The sequence below is a fragment of the Phalacrocorax carbo genome, chromosome 2 (genome assembly GCF_963921805.1).
Source record: "Phalacrocorax carbo chromosome 2, bPhaCar2.1, whole genome shotgun sequence".
Lineage (NCBI taxonomy): Eukaryota > Metazoa > Chordata > Aves > Suliformes > Phalacrocoracidae > Phalacrocorax > Phalacrocorax carbo.
In genome coordinates, this window is record NC_087514.1 from 104,041,549 (window position 1) to 104,062,704 (window position 21,156).

Sequence of the window (21,156 nt, forward strand, 5' to 3'; positions counted from 1 at the left end):
GGAAGTGGTATGCTGGTTCATTCAAGGACTAGGTATTTAGTCTCAAAGGCCTCTGTCATTATCTGAAAACATTTCTAATAAATTGTAGCTTTGAAACCTTTGAATGGCTACTTGAAATTTCTCATGATCCTTGGTCAGCTGTATTATGAATTCAGGACAGAGTAGGATATGTTTTCACTGCTGCTCAGTTCCTTTTTCTCTGCACATGCAAGAGCTACAGACTAATTTCCTAGACTAGGAATTGTAGACAATTTAAACCTCTGTGATCAATACTGCACATGACTTCAAAAACTGAGCCTGAATGAAGCTTGAATGCAATACTGAACTGCACTATTCTGGTAATGAACTTAATTCAGAATTTAAAGACCAATAAACATAGAGCTGCCAAATGGAATTCAACCCAGCAGACCTTAAGTGGAAACTTCATCAGCTGGACAAAGAAGCCCTTGTATGTCAAATTTCTGCTACTAGCATAAGTGATGGATTTAATTTACCCCAAAATATATATTGTTCTGTTAGCTATAGTAGCGTCACAGAATTTGCAGAACCATTTCTCCTTACCACAGGCCCGTCTTGTTCAGGAATCAGGGGCCCTGTCCTTTCCCTGCTTCATCTGTCCCTACCATCTCTCCAAAAGTAGAAATAAAAATAATGTGAAACAGCTAAGCCTGTAAATATACTTTTTATTTTTCATTTGAGCAACTCATGACAAATGAACAAAAAGGTTAAGGCATCATCCATTTGGGTACAGAAGGTGTGGTATTTGGTGAATTGAATGAACTGTAGAAAGGTGGAAATGTTAGATGAGGGTGTAAAGGCATGAAAGGATCATAATGAAATGAACAGAAACTAACTGATTGGCTGAACTGTTCTGTTGATGAGCAAGGCATCAGTTGGAAGAGATATAGCTCGTTACATCTTTTTCTATTTTGAGTGACCTAAAAGGAGGCATTTCAGTAAGGTAAACATTGGACAAGTGACTTTTGCCTAGCTGTGTTGTCAGCTCTCCGTAATCACTGCAGGACTCTCAATTTATTCGTGTAGTATGGAAGAATTTCATAATTCACTGTCTTAAAATCTGCTAACTGAAGAATAAACTAAGGCAGAAAAAAAGATTTTCCTAGCTTCGTGTCCTGTTCCTGACAATAGCCAGAAGCAGGCTGCTGGGGAAGAGAATGAGACTAGAGTAAGGAGATGGTAATGCCTCTTCAGAGGATTATTCTGTCTCTTAACAACTCATGATGTGGGAACTTCCTGAGTCAGAGCTGGCTTCTGCAAGTAACCTGCAATGAATTTTGCTTCTTTAAACTTACCCAGTCCCTCCTTGAACCTATGTAACCTTTTAGCATTGAAATATGAAGAAGTTGTACAGGTTAATTGCATATTTTTATGAAAAGCAATTGCCTGTTGTTTTAATTTTGCAGGCTTTATTTATGACTTCTTTGGTGAGAGACAGTAGTATCTATCCTCCCTTTGTAGGTGCCCATTTCATAGATGTCTGTCTTGTTCCTCACCAGAGTCCAGATTTATTTAGTCATATCTAGTATGGAAGCTACATGGACCACCCTTTTGCCCTTTTTGTACATTTTCAAGTTCTTCTTGTTTTCTGTTTGGAATAAGAGGAGGGGAGGAGGGATTTAGAACTACATAGTTAAGACATGGGTAAACCATGGATTTCTTTGAAGTAGCATGATCTGTTGTTCTTTTTTTCTCTCCTAGTAATTCTAAGCATTTGGCTTGATCTTCACTATTAAGTTAGTGTTTTGGTAGATTTTTAATCCCAAAATCCAGTTTCTGGGTAGTTAACGAGCTCCTCGCTCCTCGCTTTGTGAAACTGAGATGTTTTCTGCCTTTGTGTCCTTCATTGTACAATTACTGTATGGAATTTCATCTGTCCACCTTTTTGTAGGATATATTAACCTACAGTATTACCCAACTATTAAATCATAGGCATTTTTTGTATAGCTATTTTGTTCTGAAGTCTTAATTTAGTCTTACCTAAAGTTACAATTATAAAGTTAGGCAAAGATATAGCAGCAAACATTGCTTTGAATTCTACAACTTTTCTGTAGCTCTAATTCTATACATTAATTCTGTGCTAATATCTAGTTAAAACACAATGCTCCTGACAAAATTCAATTTTTTTTCTTCATGCTGGAATTCAGCATATACAAAAATTACTATTTCAGTATGATTGCAGTTTTAGTAAGTGGTAGATGGGAAATTACCTCTTTCAGTGCTTGGGGGGAGCTATTTGGAGTACCACTGTGGAAAACAGGTATTCTGTATGGAAATTCTGAGAGAAAATACAAGAATTATTTTACTTATTTGAGTCTAAATTAATCACAACTGTGGTATTCTCATCTGTGTCCTATCACTGTATGTCGAAGATTGTAAAAGACTGATCCATTCATTTCCATGAGGTTGCAGTGTTTGACTGAAATATGGGTTCTTTGTGGTCAGCTCTCTGTCAGTATGCATCATTCAGTTATATGCCTACTGGAGACTCCTCTGACAAACTCTAGCATGATTTACTCTTTGAGGAACAGTAGTGAGTTCTTATAAATAAAAGCATTTTCCTTGTACACCTATACATTTTTTTCAGTTGACCTAGTGATGCAGTGAGAAACTCCACAAATTTCCTCTTCAGAACACATGAGCAGAATTTCTTCTTTTCTTTTTTATTGCAGTGTATGATGTGAGATAGAATTATAAAATCAAGCAAGTTGAAACAGTTTGAACTATGCAGAATAGTTTGTGGATGATAAAAGTAATCAAGGTTAGCATGTGTGTTGCTGACTGAAAACAATCTGTGCATCTCATGGTAAGCTGTGTGAAATTAAGACTCCTGTTTGATGCCAGGCCCACCATTTGGGTTGAAAGCGGCAGCCTTCCACTCTTGTCACAAATGGCTAATCAGCATTGTCTATATGAAAGTATGAAAGAATTTCACGGAAGTTGTCCTGTTAGATTCAGCAATTCTTGAAAAGTCTATGATAAGAATGAAAAAATTAATACCTGCTTTCAGCTCACATATGGTCAGTTTGTGTCCTATTTCTAGCCTTGTAGAAACATTCTGAAGCCTCTAAATAAGTTCCATAGGGGAACTTACCACAAAATGTGGTCATGTTTCAACATTATAGGTGTAGAGGGCAATCTCTCTGCTGACTGCCATGCCCCGAACAGCTGCAGTTAGTATTTTTACTATATTACTAGCATCTTTCTCTGGAAAAAATAGTATTCATGGATAATTTCTACTTATGTGTCATATGCTGCTTAATTAGGCTTTCAGAAGGCTGAAATAATCACAGAATCTGAATAACCCAGGAATAATCATAAATCAAACCAGGAATCCAAGCATTATGAAGTTAGGAAAAAGTATTCAAAAATTTAGGCTGTGGATGAACCCTACCAAAGGCATTCATTTCAGAAATTAGAGTTTACAAAGATGATTGATAATTGCCACAAATGATACTTTCTTGAGCTAGATCAGAATACTTTTCTTGATATTTAATGTTTCAGTGATCAGCACTTCATGTTATTAATACTATAAATGATTTTGCATATTGCTATAGGTGTTGATCCTGTTTTACCTTCAGAGATACATTTTCAGTTCCATATAGACTAATGAATGTTGAACTATCAATATGAAGTACTTCTGCTGTTATGTAGCAATATCTTGGAATTCACTTCTGCTCTTTTTAGTACTCCCCAGCTACTGAAAATTCCTACATGATATGTTATTGCTTACGAGTGGGCTTGTGGTTGCTGTTGTCTCAAACGTGATGTATTTTAACTGTTAGGAGTATGGCAAATAATTCTTGCAGTATTAATTCCTTAGGCAAGAGTCAAAAAATGTTTTTCCTTTCTCTTAATGAAAGACTAATCTTACAGAACGCTGATTATTGACAGAATGTTTGCTTCTTGTATGAGTCTTGATTCAAAACTTGTGGTTTTCTTCTTATAGCTAACTCCGTATCTTCCTTCTCTTCCCCTCTGTTTTTGACAGAATGGTTCTCTATGTCTTTTAAGCAGTTATTTTGCTTCACTTAAGAGAATAAGAGCTATAGTTTCTTTGCTATGTAGGGATCTTTTGAAGTATACACACAAAAAAGTATCTGTTTAGTTTGATTTTTGTGTTTTAGGAACAGAGGTTTGTAAGCATCTCATCCTGTGCTTGGTGGTTATTTCAAAATAGAGATGAAAAATGGACATAGGTTTTGATTATTGACATGTAGAATTTATTGAGTGCTTTGGTAAATCAGTGGTCCCCCTTTTCCTGCAAAATGTTTAGCAAAATCTGTAGTTTGATCAAATACACTTGAGTACCCTACCTCCTAAAGTTTCCCTTAGTTGTAACAGCACATTTCACAGCTGCTAATGAGTAACAAATCTGTACATGCTCCAAATTGATTGTGAGAGATCTAGTCTGTTTATAATCTGTGGACCATTATTGCTTGGGAGAAGAGAGGGGAGAGGAAAAAAAGGAAAGTTTAAAATAATCATGGAAGCAGTTTCCGGTTGGAATTCCTATTGGAATTTCCCATCAGATGTGTATTTTGTAAGTATGTGGTAACAAAACAGAAGTGTGCATGTCTTCGTAAAAGTCTGAATATTCTTCTCTGAAGTTGATATGATGTCACTTGGGTTGCAGAATTATGATGACCATAACTTATTGTATGAATTATAGATTAGTTAAATTGTCATAGAGAACAAGGTATTAATTTTTGGTGGTTAGTGTCCATAATTCACTTTAACTGCTTGGTATAGTAAACTGTTCTGCACTTTGATACATCTGAGGAAAAGAATATGTTCCTTTTAAAACACTATTGGCTTTAGTTCTTTGAATACAATTGGGTTTAAGTAATATGAACTTCAATCACTATTTCACTTTTCAGAAAGTTATTTTTGTGTGTATACAGACAAATAAAGTATGTAAAATGAATAGTATTGATACAAGGATGCAGACATCCTGTGCAAGTTATTCAGATGGTTTGGTATTGTCCTTAACTATGACTATTTGTGATGTTGATTTACTTATTAGCTGTTCATATTTTTAACAGGAAGACAGTGATCCAGCAGTTCATGAAAGTCTAAGCATAGAAAATACATTATGGGCAAGCACTGTTGTTGCTTCAGGTAAGTGTTGCAATAGCAAAGCTGATAATGTATCTAAAAAATTCTATGGAAGCGTATCTTTATGTCTACAATGTGAAATATTAATGGCTTTTGAAAATCTTTTTGTCTTCCAAACTCTTAATCTCTTGCTCCTCTCTGTCCTCCTATCAGTTTCATCATGCTACTCACAGTATATTCATACCTTTTTAATCCTCCTTAATATTTTTTTTTTTTTACGTAAATTGTGCCATTTCACTAGTGCTGTACCTTCTACCCTACTAAAGTCACTGACCTTTTTGTTTTAATTAAAACTTCAGGTTGTAAAGTGCTCTGTTCAGCTCACTGTGGATAGGGTTCTGCTGAAAAGCAAAGGTGGCTTTGCATTTGTTAGTTTTTCTTTTATGTATACCCCATGCTGCGGGTAAAGTTTTGCTTAAAATCTTTTATCAGGCAAAATCTTAATCAGAAAGTGTAATCATTTAAACAGGTATGTAATTTAAAAATGGTGGCATCTAAATATTAGTAATGTTTCATGTATGTCTCGTATTATAAGGAGTTCACATTATCTAGATGCTGTATTCAGGCTTTAAGTAATTTTTAAGAGCAAAAGAATGTTTTCTCCCAGTTCTGCTCTATGTAAGAAAAATCAAAAGGACTGTAGAAAAAAGGGCTGTGGTGGTGGTGGTTATTCTGCACAAAAAGACTGACAATAAGGAGTCAGGAGAGCATGATTTCTAAAAAGGAGCTAGGATTTAAGATAGGGAATTGGAGCAACTGGAAACATGAGCCAAGAGGAGGAGGGGTATGGAGGGAGGGGAAGTAAGAAAGGGTCTCCAGCTAACTTGTGAAGTTATTCCCTACTATGAAGGCTCCTTACATCAGTGAGGGGCCTTCTAGACAGTTGTGGGGAAAAGATCAAGTTTGAGGAGGTGGCAAAGGAATTTGTGACTGAGCACTCCTTTCCAGAGTCTGAAAAGATAGTCATGTTCTTTGATGCTCAGTATCATTTGGTTTGATTAAAAATGATGGTTTGATTGGGAAACTATTCTCTCTAAAACTGTTCTGTCAAATGGATGATGCCTAAAATTGTCCTCAGGTTTTAACTTAAGTAAGCAAGATCTGTAACTGTGTAAAAAGATGTTGCTTATGAATTATAAATTTCAATACTGTGTAAATTTGTTCTGAGTTTGCTTTTCCGCAAATCTATATACAGGGGAAAACTACACCCAAAGGGTGTACATTTGCAAAGTCAGTAATTCTGAATCAGTAATTTTGAATTTTAGTTGAAAACCACTCATGTTTTCGTTTCCAGGGTAGATGATTTGACTTTGTTCAGAAGTGTAGCTAATGTCTGAGGCCTCTTGCTCCGCCTTCTAAAGTTGGCACCCAAACGAATGGAAACAGTGCTCCTTAAAATTTATGCCTTAGCATATGTTTGGGTTTTTTACTTCTGAGGGGTCTTGTGAAGGTTTAATTGTTTATGAAGGACTTAGGTTCATTATTAATGATAGCAGTAGAAAAACATACTAGAAGATAATTCTGTTGTTGGAGCATGGTTTTGAATAGTGACATAAGACACCAAGGGAGACTCAGGGTAACGCACTGAATGATATAAAGTAAAAATACTGAATGGTTCTTCAAGACCGCAGCCCCTTCTGAAGGGAAAAATAACACGTGATAAAGTAATTAAAAATGGTGTAATGATGTGCATACAGAAGTTGGTTGAATTAAGGTAGCAGAGAGAAATAATTACCTTCAGTAACTGCTTTTGTGACACTAATTATATCTTTTAAATCTAAACTTTGACATATCATTCATCTCACATATGTCATCTCACGTATTAATGACAATTTAATATTGTGATAATGTGCCTCTCATGTAAGTACTGCAGTCATCAAGCATATAAGATTTCTATTGGCTATTTGCTTGTTCCATATGGCAGCATAAATCCACATCTTAAGAATTGCTCAGCACCTCTGTGGAGGTAATTTTAACATTTCACACGTTAGGCTTTTAACAAAGAGTGGGAAATTATTGCCTTCGGTCTGCTTATCTAATAAGGAATTTATAAGGTCTTATAGGTGCCCTATGCACATAGTTTTGAAGAAGACCATAAGGCAAAACAACAGATTGTTAAGATATTCTAGATTTGGTTGATAACTGACGTATCCAGTCAATCGTTTTCATCTTACTTCCAAGTTGAATGTACATAGCTAAGTTAGGATACTTGATGCTAAGCTAATTAAATGTGAATTTTTATAGGTTTGGTTTTTTTTTAAATTAGACTTGATAATGGAATTTCCAAGATTTGTGACAATTGAAAATCTTGCTAATAAAAACCCTCGTCACTGTCTGACTGCATTAGAAACACATTTAAAGTGCTTTGCTTAAAGCCCGCTATGGCAGGATGTCAGAGGTGGACTCTGCCTGCACAAGTTTGCGGGCATCTCTGCATCCCCTCCCCTACCATGGCCTGTCACAGTCCTGGATTATATCTGAAAAATTTAGTGGAAGATTACACTTGCACACAACCTCTGCAGACAAGCTCCACTCAGATTCCATGAAAACAGAAGAATAAACAGCCTGTAGCATGTGAAAGTCTGTACTGTTTTTCTATGCTGTAGATAGCTACCTCACCTCAACCACACTTGTACCTTACTTCAATCTCCTTAACTGTCTAGGCTCACAGTTCTGTTACATGCAGGTATTTTTCACCCAAAAGCATATCATGTCTATGTGCAAGCCTAGTCTTCTATTACTTTCCCACTTTGATTCAATAAAGTGTGTTTGTAGCCTGGGCCCAGATGGTAGGGGATAGAGTTCTGTCCTGCAACATTGCTTGTACATCTCTTCATTTGCCTTAACACTTTTCAGTATGGCAGTCACCCTAGCTTGGAAGGCTGCTTCCTCCAGTGCTTTTTAAGCAGCATGGACATCATCTGTTACTAAGCCAAAAACCTATGCGACCCATTGCACTTGGGACTATGTTATGCCCTTGCCAACCCCTTGGAGGTTGTCAGAAAGCATTCTGGGTCAACCTGCGCTATTATCCTGACCTCCTACTGACTTATGATGGAGACAGGGAGCTACATCACTGATGCATGGAAAAGGAATATGTAGCTGAGCTGCAGATACAAAGCCTTATTTAATTTTAAAAAAGGTTTTGCGTAGGACATATACGACAGTTGTTGGGTGAGGGCATTCTCCTTCCAATTTTCTTCCTTCCAGTGATTAAGAATATGCTGAATTTCTTGATATTCCCTTTGACATATTACATAAAACACATTGCAACAGCTAGGAGAGCCCACTGTCGCCAATATGCATGCCATTGCTATTTGTCAAGGTGATACAGAGGGTCAAGGACAGGCTAGGAGAAGTGTTTGGGGAATTATATGGGGAATACCTCAGAAAACTTGAGCTCTGGTTGCTAACGTCCTGACAGTTCTAGAGGGGAGAGCCCACAAATCAATCACCTTGCAGATCAGTAACAGTAAGTGTAAGTGTATAAAGGTTTTAAGGATTCTTACCAACTACATGTTCAACGTACCAAAGTTCATGAAAATATCAGGATACTACAATAATGGATTCTACGGGGCGGAAGCCTATTGCTAGACCAGTACAAGTGACAAGAACATTTGCTATAATTTAAGACTATTTTCTTTTTGGATTTTGAGAACCATTCAACAAAATCATGTAGTGTCAAACAAATAAAAAGGCTGTGGAATAGTTTATTCTTTAGATCAACAAATAAAGTTCAGGAGAGTGAGATTTCTCAAGTTTGTACATTTGGAAGGTGTTTACTTTCTTTGGTTTCAGTACATCTCCTTACCCTTTAGAATAACAGTAAGCTAAATGGGGGGAAAAATACCATTTTGTGACACCTAATAATATTATATACCCAGGTATTCTAGTCTCAGAATTGATAGTTCAGATATCTAAATGGAGATTCCTACTGCTGCCAGCTCTGAAGTGCTTTCTGCCCCTTGCTGTAAAGCCCTGACAGAGATCTGGTGACTGTGTGTATGATGTTTATCCTAACCTCAGAAAATAGAAAGACTAATTTAGCAGGATCACACTGGAAGCATCTGGCAGGGGTGGAAATCAAAAGCCCCTCTCTCAAGTCCAAAGCATGCAGCCATCCTTTTCTTATTCTTTAAGTGAGATAGGAAAAAATATTCTGATTTTTTCCACTTGCAGGCAACATCCCAGTGAGTTTCAAAAAGGTAGCAGCAAGGTATGGAGCCTATGTGCCGTTCTTTATGTTATTGCTTGGAATTAATAGTAGTGCCTGAAGGAAAGGAAGTTTTGGTTAGTGAAAACTTGAAAAACTGCTGTCACTGAAGAAACATCTTTAAATATAACCAAATAATGTAAACCACTAAGTGTTTTGAAAACCTTTTAGGTTATCTTCAATTAAATTACTTATTTTTTAGGTCATTTGTGTTCATGAAATCACTGACTGTGGTGTTTGTGTTTATTGGAAGCTTTGTAGATTCCCTTTTGGAAAGGGAGAGAGGAAAGTCAGCAGTTAAATTTTAAACAGCCTCAGAAGGTCCACTACGGTATGGACTTTCACTTTTTTTGCTTACAATTTTTTGTAATGATCAGTGTTGTTTGACCTCTAAACAATGTAATGCAGTTTTCTGAGAGACCTGATGAGGTATTTATTAAGAGGAGATTTTGGCAGGTGTCAGTCTTGCAAAGTCACTTCAGATAAAATCTGAACAATTTGTATAACTGCATAGCTATAAAAAACACTATTTTGTGCCAAGTCCTACACACAGTTTTTATTAATTTGAGCACTCTCTTGTTTTTACATGGTTCACATAGTGCTTGGGACATACCAAAAATGAATATGATCACATACAGGATTCAGAGTATGCCTGACTATGTGTGTGCTAATTCTGCACAAGACCTCTTACCTCTTTTCCAGGCCCTCATGTTTATTTTAGTGGTATCTCCTGTAACTTCTGTCTCCTTTGTTAACCACTCTGCCCTTATGAATCAGTGGTTGCCCAGTTTACATGAGAGCCAGTTTGCATTGAGCCCCATACATAAAAATACTTGAGTCATTGCTTTTAATAAGTCCAGGCATGTAGTACAGCTATGCTTCGAGGAACCCCAAATTGGATTCTGTTCTTTCTACTGTGGGCCAACACAGAGTTTAGTGCAAGTATACGTCTTGCTTCACAACTGGTATTAAGCTTAGATTTGCTGAGGGTAATGAGAGAGAACAGTAGGTAAAAAAAAACCCTCCAGAACACCAGAACTGTCCCTGGGGCAACCACTGTTGGACAACACTAAAATTAGGCTTGGAGTTCCTTAAACTGTTGTAATTCAGGTCTAAGGGACCCTAGATTTACCAATGATATTGTGCTAGTAACTAACAGCCGCAAAAGTTTAAAATCAAAGATCAGCGCCTCAGTAAAAGCAACAGTTCAGTCAGATTTAGCAAAAATTATGATCAAAATTCAGTAGTCAAAGTGGGTTTTATCCAACGTTCACCTTTGAAAACAACTTTTCAAGGAGCAAAAGACAAGACATGTAGGACAGCTCGTTTTCCTGAGCAGCCTAGCCAGAAGAAACTTAGTGGAAAGGTCCACTGGAATGGAAAAGTCCTCCCCAACTTGTACTGAACTAAGGTGCTACAAAGGCAGGGATTCCCTACAGAATATTGTCCAGTGTGTTCTGACCATTGCAAAGAGGTCAGCTCAGAGGATCACTCCAAAATAAAGTGCTGCAAAGGGATATTGTAAGGCATTGGTTGGAGACCAGTAGAAAGAGTTCAGAAATTATGAATCAGTGACTATTCTTTTACAAAAATCAGGAGGTGTGCTGGGGGCACGTTACCTCTATTCTAATGTACAGTTTTGCATGTGGAACTGTCAGAGGAGGCAAACTAGCTTTGGGGAAAATGTTATGTCAAGGGAAGCCTTAAGAAAAAGCTTTAGTATGGAGAGGAAAATAATAGAAAAACTAATTTTTAATTGTCCAGATGATGTAATGTATAATCACTGATGTTTTGTATACAGATTCAAAGTTCTTGCATTCTCATTTCTGAGTAAATGAAACTTCCTTTCTTTAATGCCAACATCTTTAACTGTTATCTTTTTTCCTTTGTGTGTTCCTTCAATTTTTTTACAACCTGTTAATGCTGCAAGAGTAGTGGTAGATCTTGCATGCGATCCTGATCACCAAAGACAAGTTATTTGATGACAGACAAATGTGTAATACTTCTACAGTTTTTAAAATTTTCTAAGCAGGATGTTTCTGACAAGTTATGTAAAGACAACAAAAAATATTACATTATTGGTTGTACTGCCATAAAGCTGTTTCAGGTCACTTGAAAAAGTAATAGAAATAAGGGGTTTGTTTTGTGCTAGAAAGGGTGATAGTGGCATATTAATAAAAACCTAAATTTGTATTGAATATAAAAACGCATTTAGTGATGCTGAAGCCAAGTTTTCCTATACCATACAGTAAAAATTAACTAAAAGACAATTGGAACTGGGAAATCATTTTTATAAGTTAATGAACAGGAGAATATTTTTGTATGGGATTCTATCAAGGTAGTTAGTTGGGTGAAGTAGATTTTACATCGTTACAGATGACAGAGCTAGCAGGCAATTTGTGTATGATGTGTTCAGCACCATTGTACTCGTTTTTGAATTCCTTGCGAAGGGCAGTTACTTATGCTGTGTGTTATCTTCTGAAAACAGTTGGAGACAATTTTCAAGTATAAGTTTTTAACGAGTTAAAGTATTGTTTCCATTAAAAAGAAGGAAAGCATGTTGTCATTTTTATGGATGTTAATTAAAGAAGTTATAATGATCCATCATAGTCAATTCTGAAAAACAACATTCACAATACTATGTACGTTGCATAAATGTTTGGGCTTTTTCATACAACTGATTTGTTTGAGGGACTGTAAATTACTGCAAGTTTTAATTCAGACAAATTTTCTCTTAACTACTTGACACCTCTGTTTTACTTTTTGTTTGGTTTTTTTTCAGGAACTGTAATTGGTGTTGTCATTTACACAGGCAAGGAAACTCGAAGTGTAATGAACACATCCAACCCGAAAAATAAGGTAAGTTAGCCTTAATGTGGGATTTCCTACTTTCGTTTTCATAAAACTTACAAATAGATGTACCTAAAACAAAAAATCTACAAGCTGTTACTCTGATGTATTTTGTGTGTGCTGGACTGACTTTTACTTTGGTATGAGAAGTGAATTCTGCCTCAGTCTTATTCTGGAAGTAAAATTATTCTTCCTTTAGCTAGGAGTGTTACAGGTACTAATGGAAACATTTGAGGTATAAATGCGCATCGTCAGGCTTCTATACTTCTGTCTCATACCTAAATATTAATTCCCACTTCACTTCTCTCAGATTTACTATAAGGTATTTGGGCAAAGCTACACAGTATTTTAAGGAATGTTTATAACAGACTACTAAAACTTACTCAGGCTCCCAGAGGAAGTGGAGTAAGATAGAACTGAGGTTCCAGTCAGTACCCAGAATGCTCTTCCAGGGATTTTTGTAAGCAATGAAAGCACCGTCAAGAGATTTGTCTGTTGAAAAGATACCAGAAGTTTGAGTGCTTCTTTCTGTGCAAGGTTCTTTCAGTTCAAAACAAAGCAAATAGCTCTTCATTTCATAGTAATGTTTCTAATGTGAGTTGGGGAGGGCCCTCAATTATAAAGAAATGGAACTTCGGTTGTACGCTGTATCTTACAACCTAGACCTGTGTTTAGTAAGAAGATACTTAATTGTATTAAGAAAGGAAAAAATTCTTGCAAGAGGCTTAGAAAAAATCAATTGTGACAGGTTGCCATTTTCACGCCATTCATAATATGTTGCTCTGAGTAGGAACATCAAGAATGAAATGATAATACAAATTGCTTGAAGCAGTTATTGCAGTCCCCTGAGTGTATTGATTTGTGTTTCTAATAAAGAGATGCTTTTAAATGTCTCATTGACAGAGACAGGTGATATGTACCATTACGTGGATTAAGATGGCCTTTTATTATTTCAATCTTTGGAACATACATTTTAAAATAATAGAGTAAAATGGAACCAGAATGTTTATGGCGGATAATTATTTTCTGTTCCATCTGATAAAAAGATGAGCCCTTTAGTAACAGAATCTTTCTCTAAGAATTCTGAACAGCTTCTGACTAATAAATAATTCTCACAGATGTTTCAAATGAAATTATTTAATATAGTAAATTGGTAGGGGAGTATGCATAAATGTAACACGCTTTACCCAAATCCAAGAGATTCTGGACATCTATTAGATTTTTAGTAAATGTTTGTTAAATTTTTTTTCATTAATATTTCACACAGAAAACTAGGATTTGCATTTAAAATTTCCCTGATTTTTTAAAAATGACTATTAATATTAAAATAGTTGCTCCAAATTTTCATCAGCAAAGGATTAAGTAGCTGATAAAGTTACAAAAAAGAGATCCAGCAGCACGTTGACAAGCTGCAGCACGGTTTTTATTATTGCGACAATACATGTACCACCTTTGCTTGCACAATACTTTAATGTTACAGCTGCCAACAATTAAATGTTGTATTCTTTCATCTACAGCGTGAACGTAAATAAACTTATAACTTTCATGAAGCATGAAGAATCAAAATATTACATGTACATGTGCACTTGCGTGCACATACCCAAACTAACCGAGACAAATCCTAATAATATTTTCTGGCGTATACTGCACTATCTGTATATGAACACTATCTAAAATAATTAGCTTAGGAACAATTCAGGGGAGGTTTAGACTGGACATTAGGAAGCACTTCTTTACCGAGAGGGTGGTCAAACACTGGAACAGGCTTCATAGAGAGGTGGTCGAAGCCCTATGGTCGGTCAGCATTGAAGAGGCATTTGGACAATACCCTTAAAAACATGCTTCAACTTGGTCAGGCAGTTAGACTAGATCATTGTTGCAAGCCCCTTCCAGATGAAATAAGTCTATTCTATTCTGATTAGAAATCATGCTTTTAAATAGCTTATTATCTGCCACTGATAGAACTGGTGATGCTTGTATAACTGAACTCATTACTTGTCCAAAGGTCTTTCAAGGAGCCATTGACCTATTAAGATATTCAATATTCTAAATATGTATATTCATTTGTTCCTTGGAGGTGCTTAGTTCTTTTTACCATAGTTAGCTGTTAGGAACCTACAAAATGTGAGGAATGAGGCTTAATATAGTATATGTAAAATTACCTGCTTTGAGTGTCTCTGCCCTGGTAGTTGTTCTATAGAATATTTCAAAAATTTAAAGATTAACCTTATACTGAGCAGGTGAGGACCTTCTCTAGACCCTGTTTTCTACATCAGCTGCATGAACTGTCTTTGATTATTCTGTAAATGTGTAAATGAGTCTTGTGTGTACCAATTGCTCGACAGTAATATTGGTGTGGGGTTTTTCTATGGACTGAACATCCTTGTTTAAAGCAGTAGCCAACAAGTAATGTGACCAGAAAGGCTGGATTTGGGAATTGAACACAGAGAAACACTTAAGGTTATTACATATGAGTAAGGGATAAAATGCAGTACCTCAGTGTCAAAAATAGTTGTCAACACTTTTTAACATGCAGTTTTAACTCTACTCTTCTGTGGAATTAGCCTCTTACTGTGTCTGTATCTTCTACCATTGGTTTGCATACTGCTGTAAGTTAAGACGCTGCCTGTAGGTGATATTCTGTACTAGTTAGCTTTGCAGCAGGTAGACAAGCAGTAGACAGTTCATTCCTCCACTATTTGGGAGGGGGACTCCTTGTGTTTTCTCAAGCTTGACAAGAATAATTACATGTTGGATAGGGTATGTAGCATTAGAAGCCAAAACAAGGGCAAAGGGAGTCTAAAAGAGTCTTTGAAAATAGAAGATATCTTACAGTTGAGAGATCAAAGAGGCGAACTTTTTTTAAAAAATAAATAAATCTGCACCTAACTGTTGCTGAAACAAAATTGAAATTAAATTGATCAGTTGTGATATTACTACAAACTTGAGAGGAAGTAAGTTGCCCCCTCTTCTGCTTTGGAGAAGAATTGTTCTAAATGCTATTTGGAACTGGTTTTAAATGGCAGACTGTCTCTCTCTGGTCTTTGAAAACAAAAATTATATTAGAGAGATTTTCTTGTAAAATGTATTGATTTGCTCTTGTTGGGAATATAGTTCCGTGGTGCTCATGTCTTCTGGCTTTTGAAGAAAGCAAACACTGAGATCTATGATTCTCAATTGACATTGGCAAACTGAAATGTCTATGTCCAGAAATAAGCAAGAAGTGCAGGGGCTTGACTCTTATCATTCCTCTCTTCATGGAAATAGATAGATGCTTCAGTTGTATTTCTTGCTGGAGTATAACATTATTGCTGTACGTTATACTATAAACTGTGCTTTTCTAATGACAAGGTTTTAGTTTTGCTGCTTAGGACTAGATGCTTTTTGACTAAACCAAAATTGAAATTTAGAGATGCAGACCTGCTCTATAAACACCAAGCAGAAGACTAAAACTGAAATAAGCAAACTTACATATGAAAAATTGTGAAACATATGTACCTGTTCAAGCATGTGTTTTATTTGTATGTTAAACTCAGAAGGATTTATTGTGTTTGCTGAAGTATTTAGTCATTCAAGCAACAATTTTCTTAACTTAAAGTCAACACTTTGTTGTTTTATTACAATTATAAAAATTGTTTCATTGCCTAAGGATGCAGACATGGTCTGAAAAACACAAAGCTAGAGAGAAGAGAATTTTCTTAATGGATCAATTCAAAAGGTTTTTAATTCCAAACAATATAAAGAAAAATTATTTCTGACAAGCTTTAATTTCAGTCTAAAATGATATATGTTCTGTGCTTTAGATAAATGTAGAAGTGGTAACATCAACATTATTATAGAGTAGTAACACTCTGCATTTTACCTCATTGGCAGTCACATCAGCTTAGTCAGGAATGCAGTTCCAGCCTTTAAAAAAAAAAATCTGATTGAATTGTGCTCCTCACAATGCTGTAATCAGTAATCAATCCTATTTGGATAGATATTCTTAAACCTTGGCTTTCTGGATGAAGTTGGACTTGTCAATGCTACAGGTCATTTATAGGTGTTAATTAACCAAGAGGGAAATTAGCAAACTAAGGTTATTTATTTACTTTGTCTGGCATTTTGCAGTGTTCTCATTCTTACCTATTTAAAGTGCAGAATAGAGTTTGGTGGTTTTTTTTTTTTTGTTATCTAAATTTAGAATTGCTTTTGCAGTTGTGGTCTTCATAGAAAGCAAGACTGTTAGCCCAGCCCTTCTACAAATGTGACCTGTTTCCATCAGTGGCAAACAGATGTTGAGGGTAAAGTTAAAAAAACACAATATACTTGGAGGGAGAAGGAAATAAATTCAGTGGAATGTATTTTGTGTACTAAGATTGAAACTTTAAAATTACATGGACTGTCCAATATATATACACATGCAGGGTATACACAGTAACGCATTAAAATAAGTAGAAATTATCTTAAATATAACTTCTGAGGAATCAGCCTCTGTAAAGGAGCTACAGCATGTAATCTGCCTAGTGTGCTTCAGATTAGTACAAAAATAGTTTTTTATATTGCTAATCCTCACAAGCAGCATTGAAAACAGTTTTTTGTTTTTGCCTTACGTTATGGAATTCTACATCTGCTGTTATAACATCAGAAGTAAGACTTCATAGTAACCATTCAGTGTTCATTGAAATAGTAATATTGTTTTTTCCCTAATTCTCAACTAGTCTGAAACCTAAATACTACATGTCTTGTGGTTGGTGCTTTGCTGATTTTGTAACTGTTGTTTGTCTGGGGTTTTTTTGGTGTGTGTTTGTTTGTTTGTTGTTTTCTTTTTTGTTTTTTTAAGATAAATTAAGATCTAAGTGTGTGTGTGTTGCCCTTGGTTTTTTGAAAATGGCATCACAGATGAGCCTTGAAGTAACAAAAAAAGTACTTCTAGAAAATGGAGGCAAAATCATTTCACGTTTCTCTCTCTCCTCCCACAAAAGTTCTCTTCCTAGTGTTTTGTGACCAAATTTACTTCTCTACATTTAAAAGGCTTCTCTATGCTTGTCCTTCTCCCCTATTTATGAGAATAACTTCTGAAAAATATTTCCTAAAAAAGGACAATCTCTATCCACTTCTTGCATTCCCAGAAATTGATTCCACGTCACCAGTTTACCCGTTCAGCATAGCATTTTCAATACCCAAAATCTATGCTTCTCCTGCCCTGACACACTTTTTTGAACATCCTTTAAATTTGGTTGTCTAACATCTTGTAGTTGCATTAGTTAGCTGTTCTTATATGTTCCACCTCAAAGGCTGACATCTGTGAGCCCAACTTGCATTTCTGTTCATGAGTACCTGTGTTAACATTAGTAGCTCTTCTGTACTGTGTCACCAGTCTCCTCCATAACAGAAGCAGAATCACATCATGAATCTTGCTTGTCGGTATAGACCGAGGGAAGAAAATGCCCCATGAAATCCCCTGTCAGATAACACAAATAAGAATTTGCTGTTACCTAAAAAACCTTAGAAATGCACTGACTATATCCTGCTGCTACACTGTTATGCAAGGGCTCAGTAACTTCGCTTATGTGTTTTTTTAATTTGATAATTTGACGTTCATAATCTATTTGAGAAGAATGGCCTTCTGTGGCTGTATGCCTGTAGGGCCTAGGATAAAAGCAGAACCTTGAAGACTGTTATGTGGCTCTTAATAACAAATTTCAAGGATTTGTCAAGAAGAAAAGGGTTTACATAGCACTTTTTATTGGAGTATGGTCTGCTGTGCTTAATTCTCCTAAAAACTCCTCTTTGTATAGGATAAAATAGAGAAGGCTGTCACTTGCAGGTAGTAAGTAGTCCCCAAACTTAGTTTGTCCCCTGTACCCAGAGCTTCTGTCCAAGAAAATACTTTAACCACCAGCTTCCCTTGAAGTATGACAGTCCTCCTCTTGGTGTACAGGCCATGTTGGCATCAGGCCATGAGGAAATACATGCAGTGTTGTATTGGTGCTTTTCTCTCCGTGTGCTCTCATCCCTGAGCAAAGGAAGGAAAGTAGCAAAAGATGGAAAAATAGGGTAGCCCCTCCCAAAGACTGGAGTGCCTCAGTGAGATGGATGGAAGTGTTATGTAAGGAGGAGGACAAAAGACATCTTTCCCAAAAAGCTTGGAAAGAAAGGGCTGCATGGCAGAGGAGCCACTCTTGTTCTGCCAAAACCAGGATTAGAACGTAGGGACTTTGATGCCCAGAAAGAGTCAGCAGTGTTTTGACAAACCAAAAGCAAAGTATCTGTATCCTTCACTCTGAGCCAGAAAGAATATCTACCTACTATCATTACCAGTAACTCCCTTAACTGAAATAGCAGAAGTGTGGAAGGGGGGATTTCAGGCCTCAGATGTCTAGTGTGGAAAAAGTGTAGTTCCATGTGAAGGAACTGAGGTTTTTCAATTTCCTTTCATATATAGAAAACTGGAAGAAAACTAGATTTAAACCACTGTATTAAAACAACAAGAAAACAGTAAGACTGAAAGTCTTGATTGACTTCTTTGAGTGCATATGTGGACAGAATTCATTTAATGCAAACTAGTATGTTGTACCAGGTTTTTTTGTACACTCCTATATTTTATTTGCAGCATGCTCTACAACTTTTGCAATTGCTTCTTTTCAGAGACTTGGTAGGGCATTTTTATCCACATTACCAGTGCTTCTCAAATAGCAGTGTATGTTTTTTTCATACTCTTCTTTACATTTTTCTCTCCAAAAGTAATAAAAGGGTAACACTACAAATAGGAAACTGGGAGACAGGAGATCGAAGGGGGGGAAAAATGCACAAACAAAAAAACAGTGAGTGTGGTCAGTTTAAGGTATTGGACTTCATTTCTCATACAATTTAGTGTTTCATAGTACTGTTCTATCTTGAATACTGCTACTATTGTGTTTGCATGTACATGATGTCTGTTGCCTTAGAGCAAACTTGATCCTAATGTACTTTCTTTGGCATCTGGAAAATAATATTAGATCGACACTTGCTTATCTACTTCGTTATCTCTGGGCTAGAGAATAAGTTGTTTCATGATGTGGCCTGCTATCAATTGACAAGTTAAAGTCCCAGAATAACCTATGCCCTACCTTCTAATTTGTTCTGAAAGCAACAATTTAAACATATCATACAATTGGTATACCAAGTCATGTGATAAGTATTTCTGGCTATATGTAATTTAGCATGGTGCACTGCATCACTATGCGGTGTCTAAGTCACCCCGCCTAACTGCTGCTCAAGTACCGAACTGAAGAGATTGTCTATACTATGTTATGGTACTGTGCTACTTGGGACATGGATGTTGAATCAACATTTGTACTTCACCTGGTGCCACTTTCTGTTTACAATCCTACTGCAAGGCAAAGTACGTGCAACAATATGCAATTTAGTTCTAAACAAAATAATTTTTATGTTACAATATAAAAAACAAGCAAGGGAATGGCTCTTTGGTAGTGAGACAGAATTCTCACTGTACTCTGGGTAAATTTCTGGGTTTACTGCATATTTTAGAGTTAGTGGGAAGCTCTGCCACTGATTTTGTTAAGCCCAAGAATTTATTCATAGCTGCAAAATTCCTACAATGTTAAATTCATTCCCTATTATAAGAATGTAGAACGATAAAAATTTATATGTTCCAGAATGTGAATGACTAGCAATAAGCCATGTCTAAGTTAGAGTCCTACATTTTTGTGGTTTTCACCAAGAATTTTACTTGATGATGTTCTGAGGTACATCACTTCCCATTTTGGAGAGTCCCATTAAAAGTTGCTCTCTTTTAGTATGTTTTAAATGTGAATGTGCTAGAATGTGGCTCAGCAGCTCAGTATCATTTCACAGCTGTGTTTGAGGAAGGGTCAGTGGTGAGTACACCATTTCTGCAGTAGTCCCTAAAATAGATTAATCTCTCAAAACAGTCCTAGCAACTCATAAAATAGATGAAGTTATGGAATAGCAGTGACTTGTTGCTTATTCACCAGAAGTACAGTGTATTTCACCTATAGCGAACTAGGCTAAAACATATTATTTTTGGTAAAATATAGAAACCATTTGAAATGTTATCGTTCAACGGAAGACAATGCAAAAGGGAGACTCCTTGTGTAGTTGCTGAGTATTCCAGTGAGCTGTTACAAGAGGCTGTCCCTGATGGCTATTTCCTCTCAGCTGCTGCCTCCACTGCTGCTAATCAGTTGCAGGAGTTTGCTTTTTCACTTGTGTTGCTCCTTACAGCTTTGTTGCCATTCCGAGTTAATCATGCCATTGGCAAAATACAGCTGCTGGGAGGTGGAGATGGTAGGGGCAAAGGGCACTGCCTCTCACATGGTACTTACAACCTCATCTGATTGCTTAGAACTGCACTGGCCATGAGGCTGTGCTGGCTGTGTGTGAGCCGAAGTACTCCACCAAAATACTGGTGTGGAAAGGGACTGTTATGTGTGTTCTCCTGCATTAGGGTTACATTTTGTGTAGTGGGTGTTCATTAGTAAGAGTAGTGTTCCACAGTTGGCACTGATTTTTATGTGTATTTTTTTCTTACTGCATGTATTTCATTGGAAATCTGAAACCTTTAACTTAATTGTGGAGTTGTTCTACATGCTTTCCTTAGTAAAGATGCATGCACACATTCCTGAAACTTACAGTTCTAAAAACTTGGGACTGCAACTGTTTAGAAAGTCAGGTGTGCCAAATGTCTTCATTTAATAACTCTAGTAATTATTAGAAAGCCTATGTAATTTTTTGTTTGTATAATTTTTAATATTTTTTTGAATTTTCTCAATTTTTTCCAATATAGGAAGGAATAGAGAGATAAGGTTTTGTGGTGGATATGTTCAAAGTATAGTAATCTATAATGATGATGAAAGTGGGATGTCTTAAACGTCAGAAACTAGGATCTTTCAGAGACCTACAGTGCATTCTTGAAATACACACTCATCTGATGTTCACCTCTTCTATTTGGA

General features: G+C 36.3%; 1 protein-coding gene across 2 annotated transcripts in view; it reads left to right on the forward strand.

The window, feature by feature from the left end:
* The window catches only part of ATP9B (ATPase phospholipid transporting 9B (putative)), a 169,915-nt gene that overhangs the window by 82,449 nt on the left and 66,310 nt on the right, over window positions 1-21,156 (forward strand). For both annotated transcript variants that reach the window (XM_064443729.1, XM_064443730.1), the window contains exons 10-11: window positions 5,064-5,139; window positions 12,132-12,208. In XM_064443729.1, coding sequence (XP_064299799.1) covers window positions 5,064-5,139; window positions 12,132-12,208 — 153 coding nt within the window. The remainder of the gene's footprint in view (window positions 1-5,063; window positions 5,140-12,131; window positions 12,209-21,156) is intronic.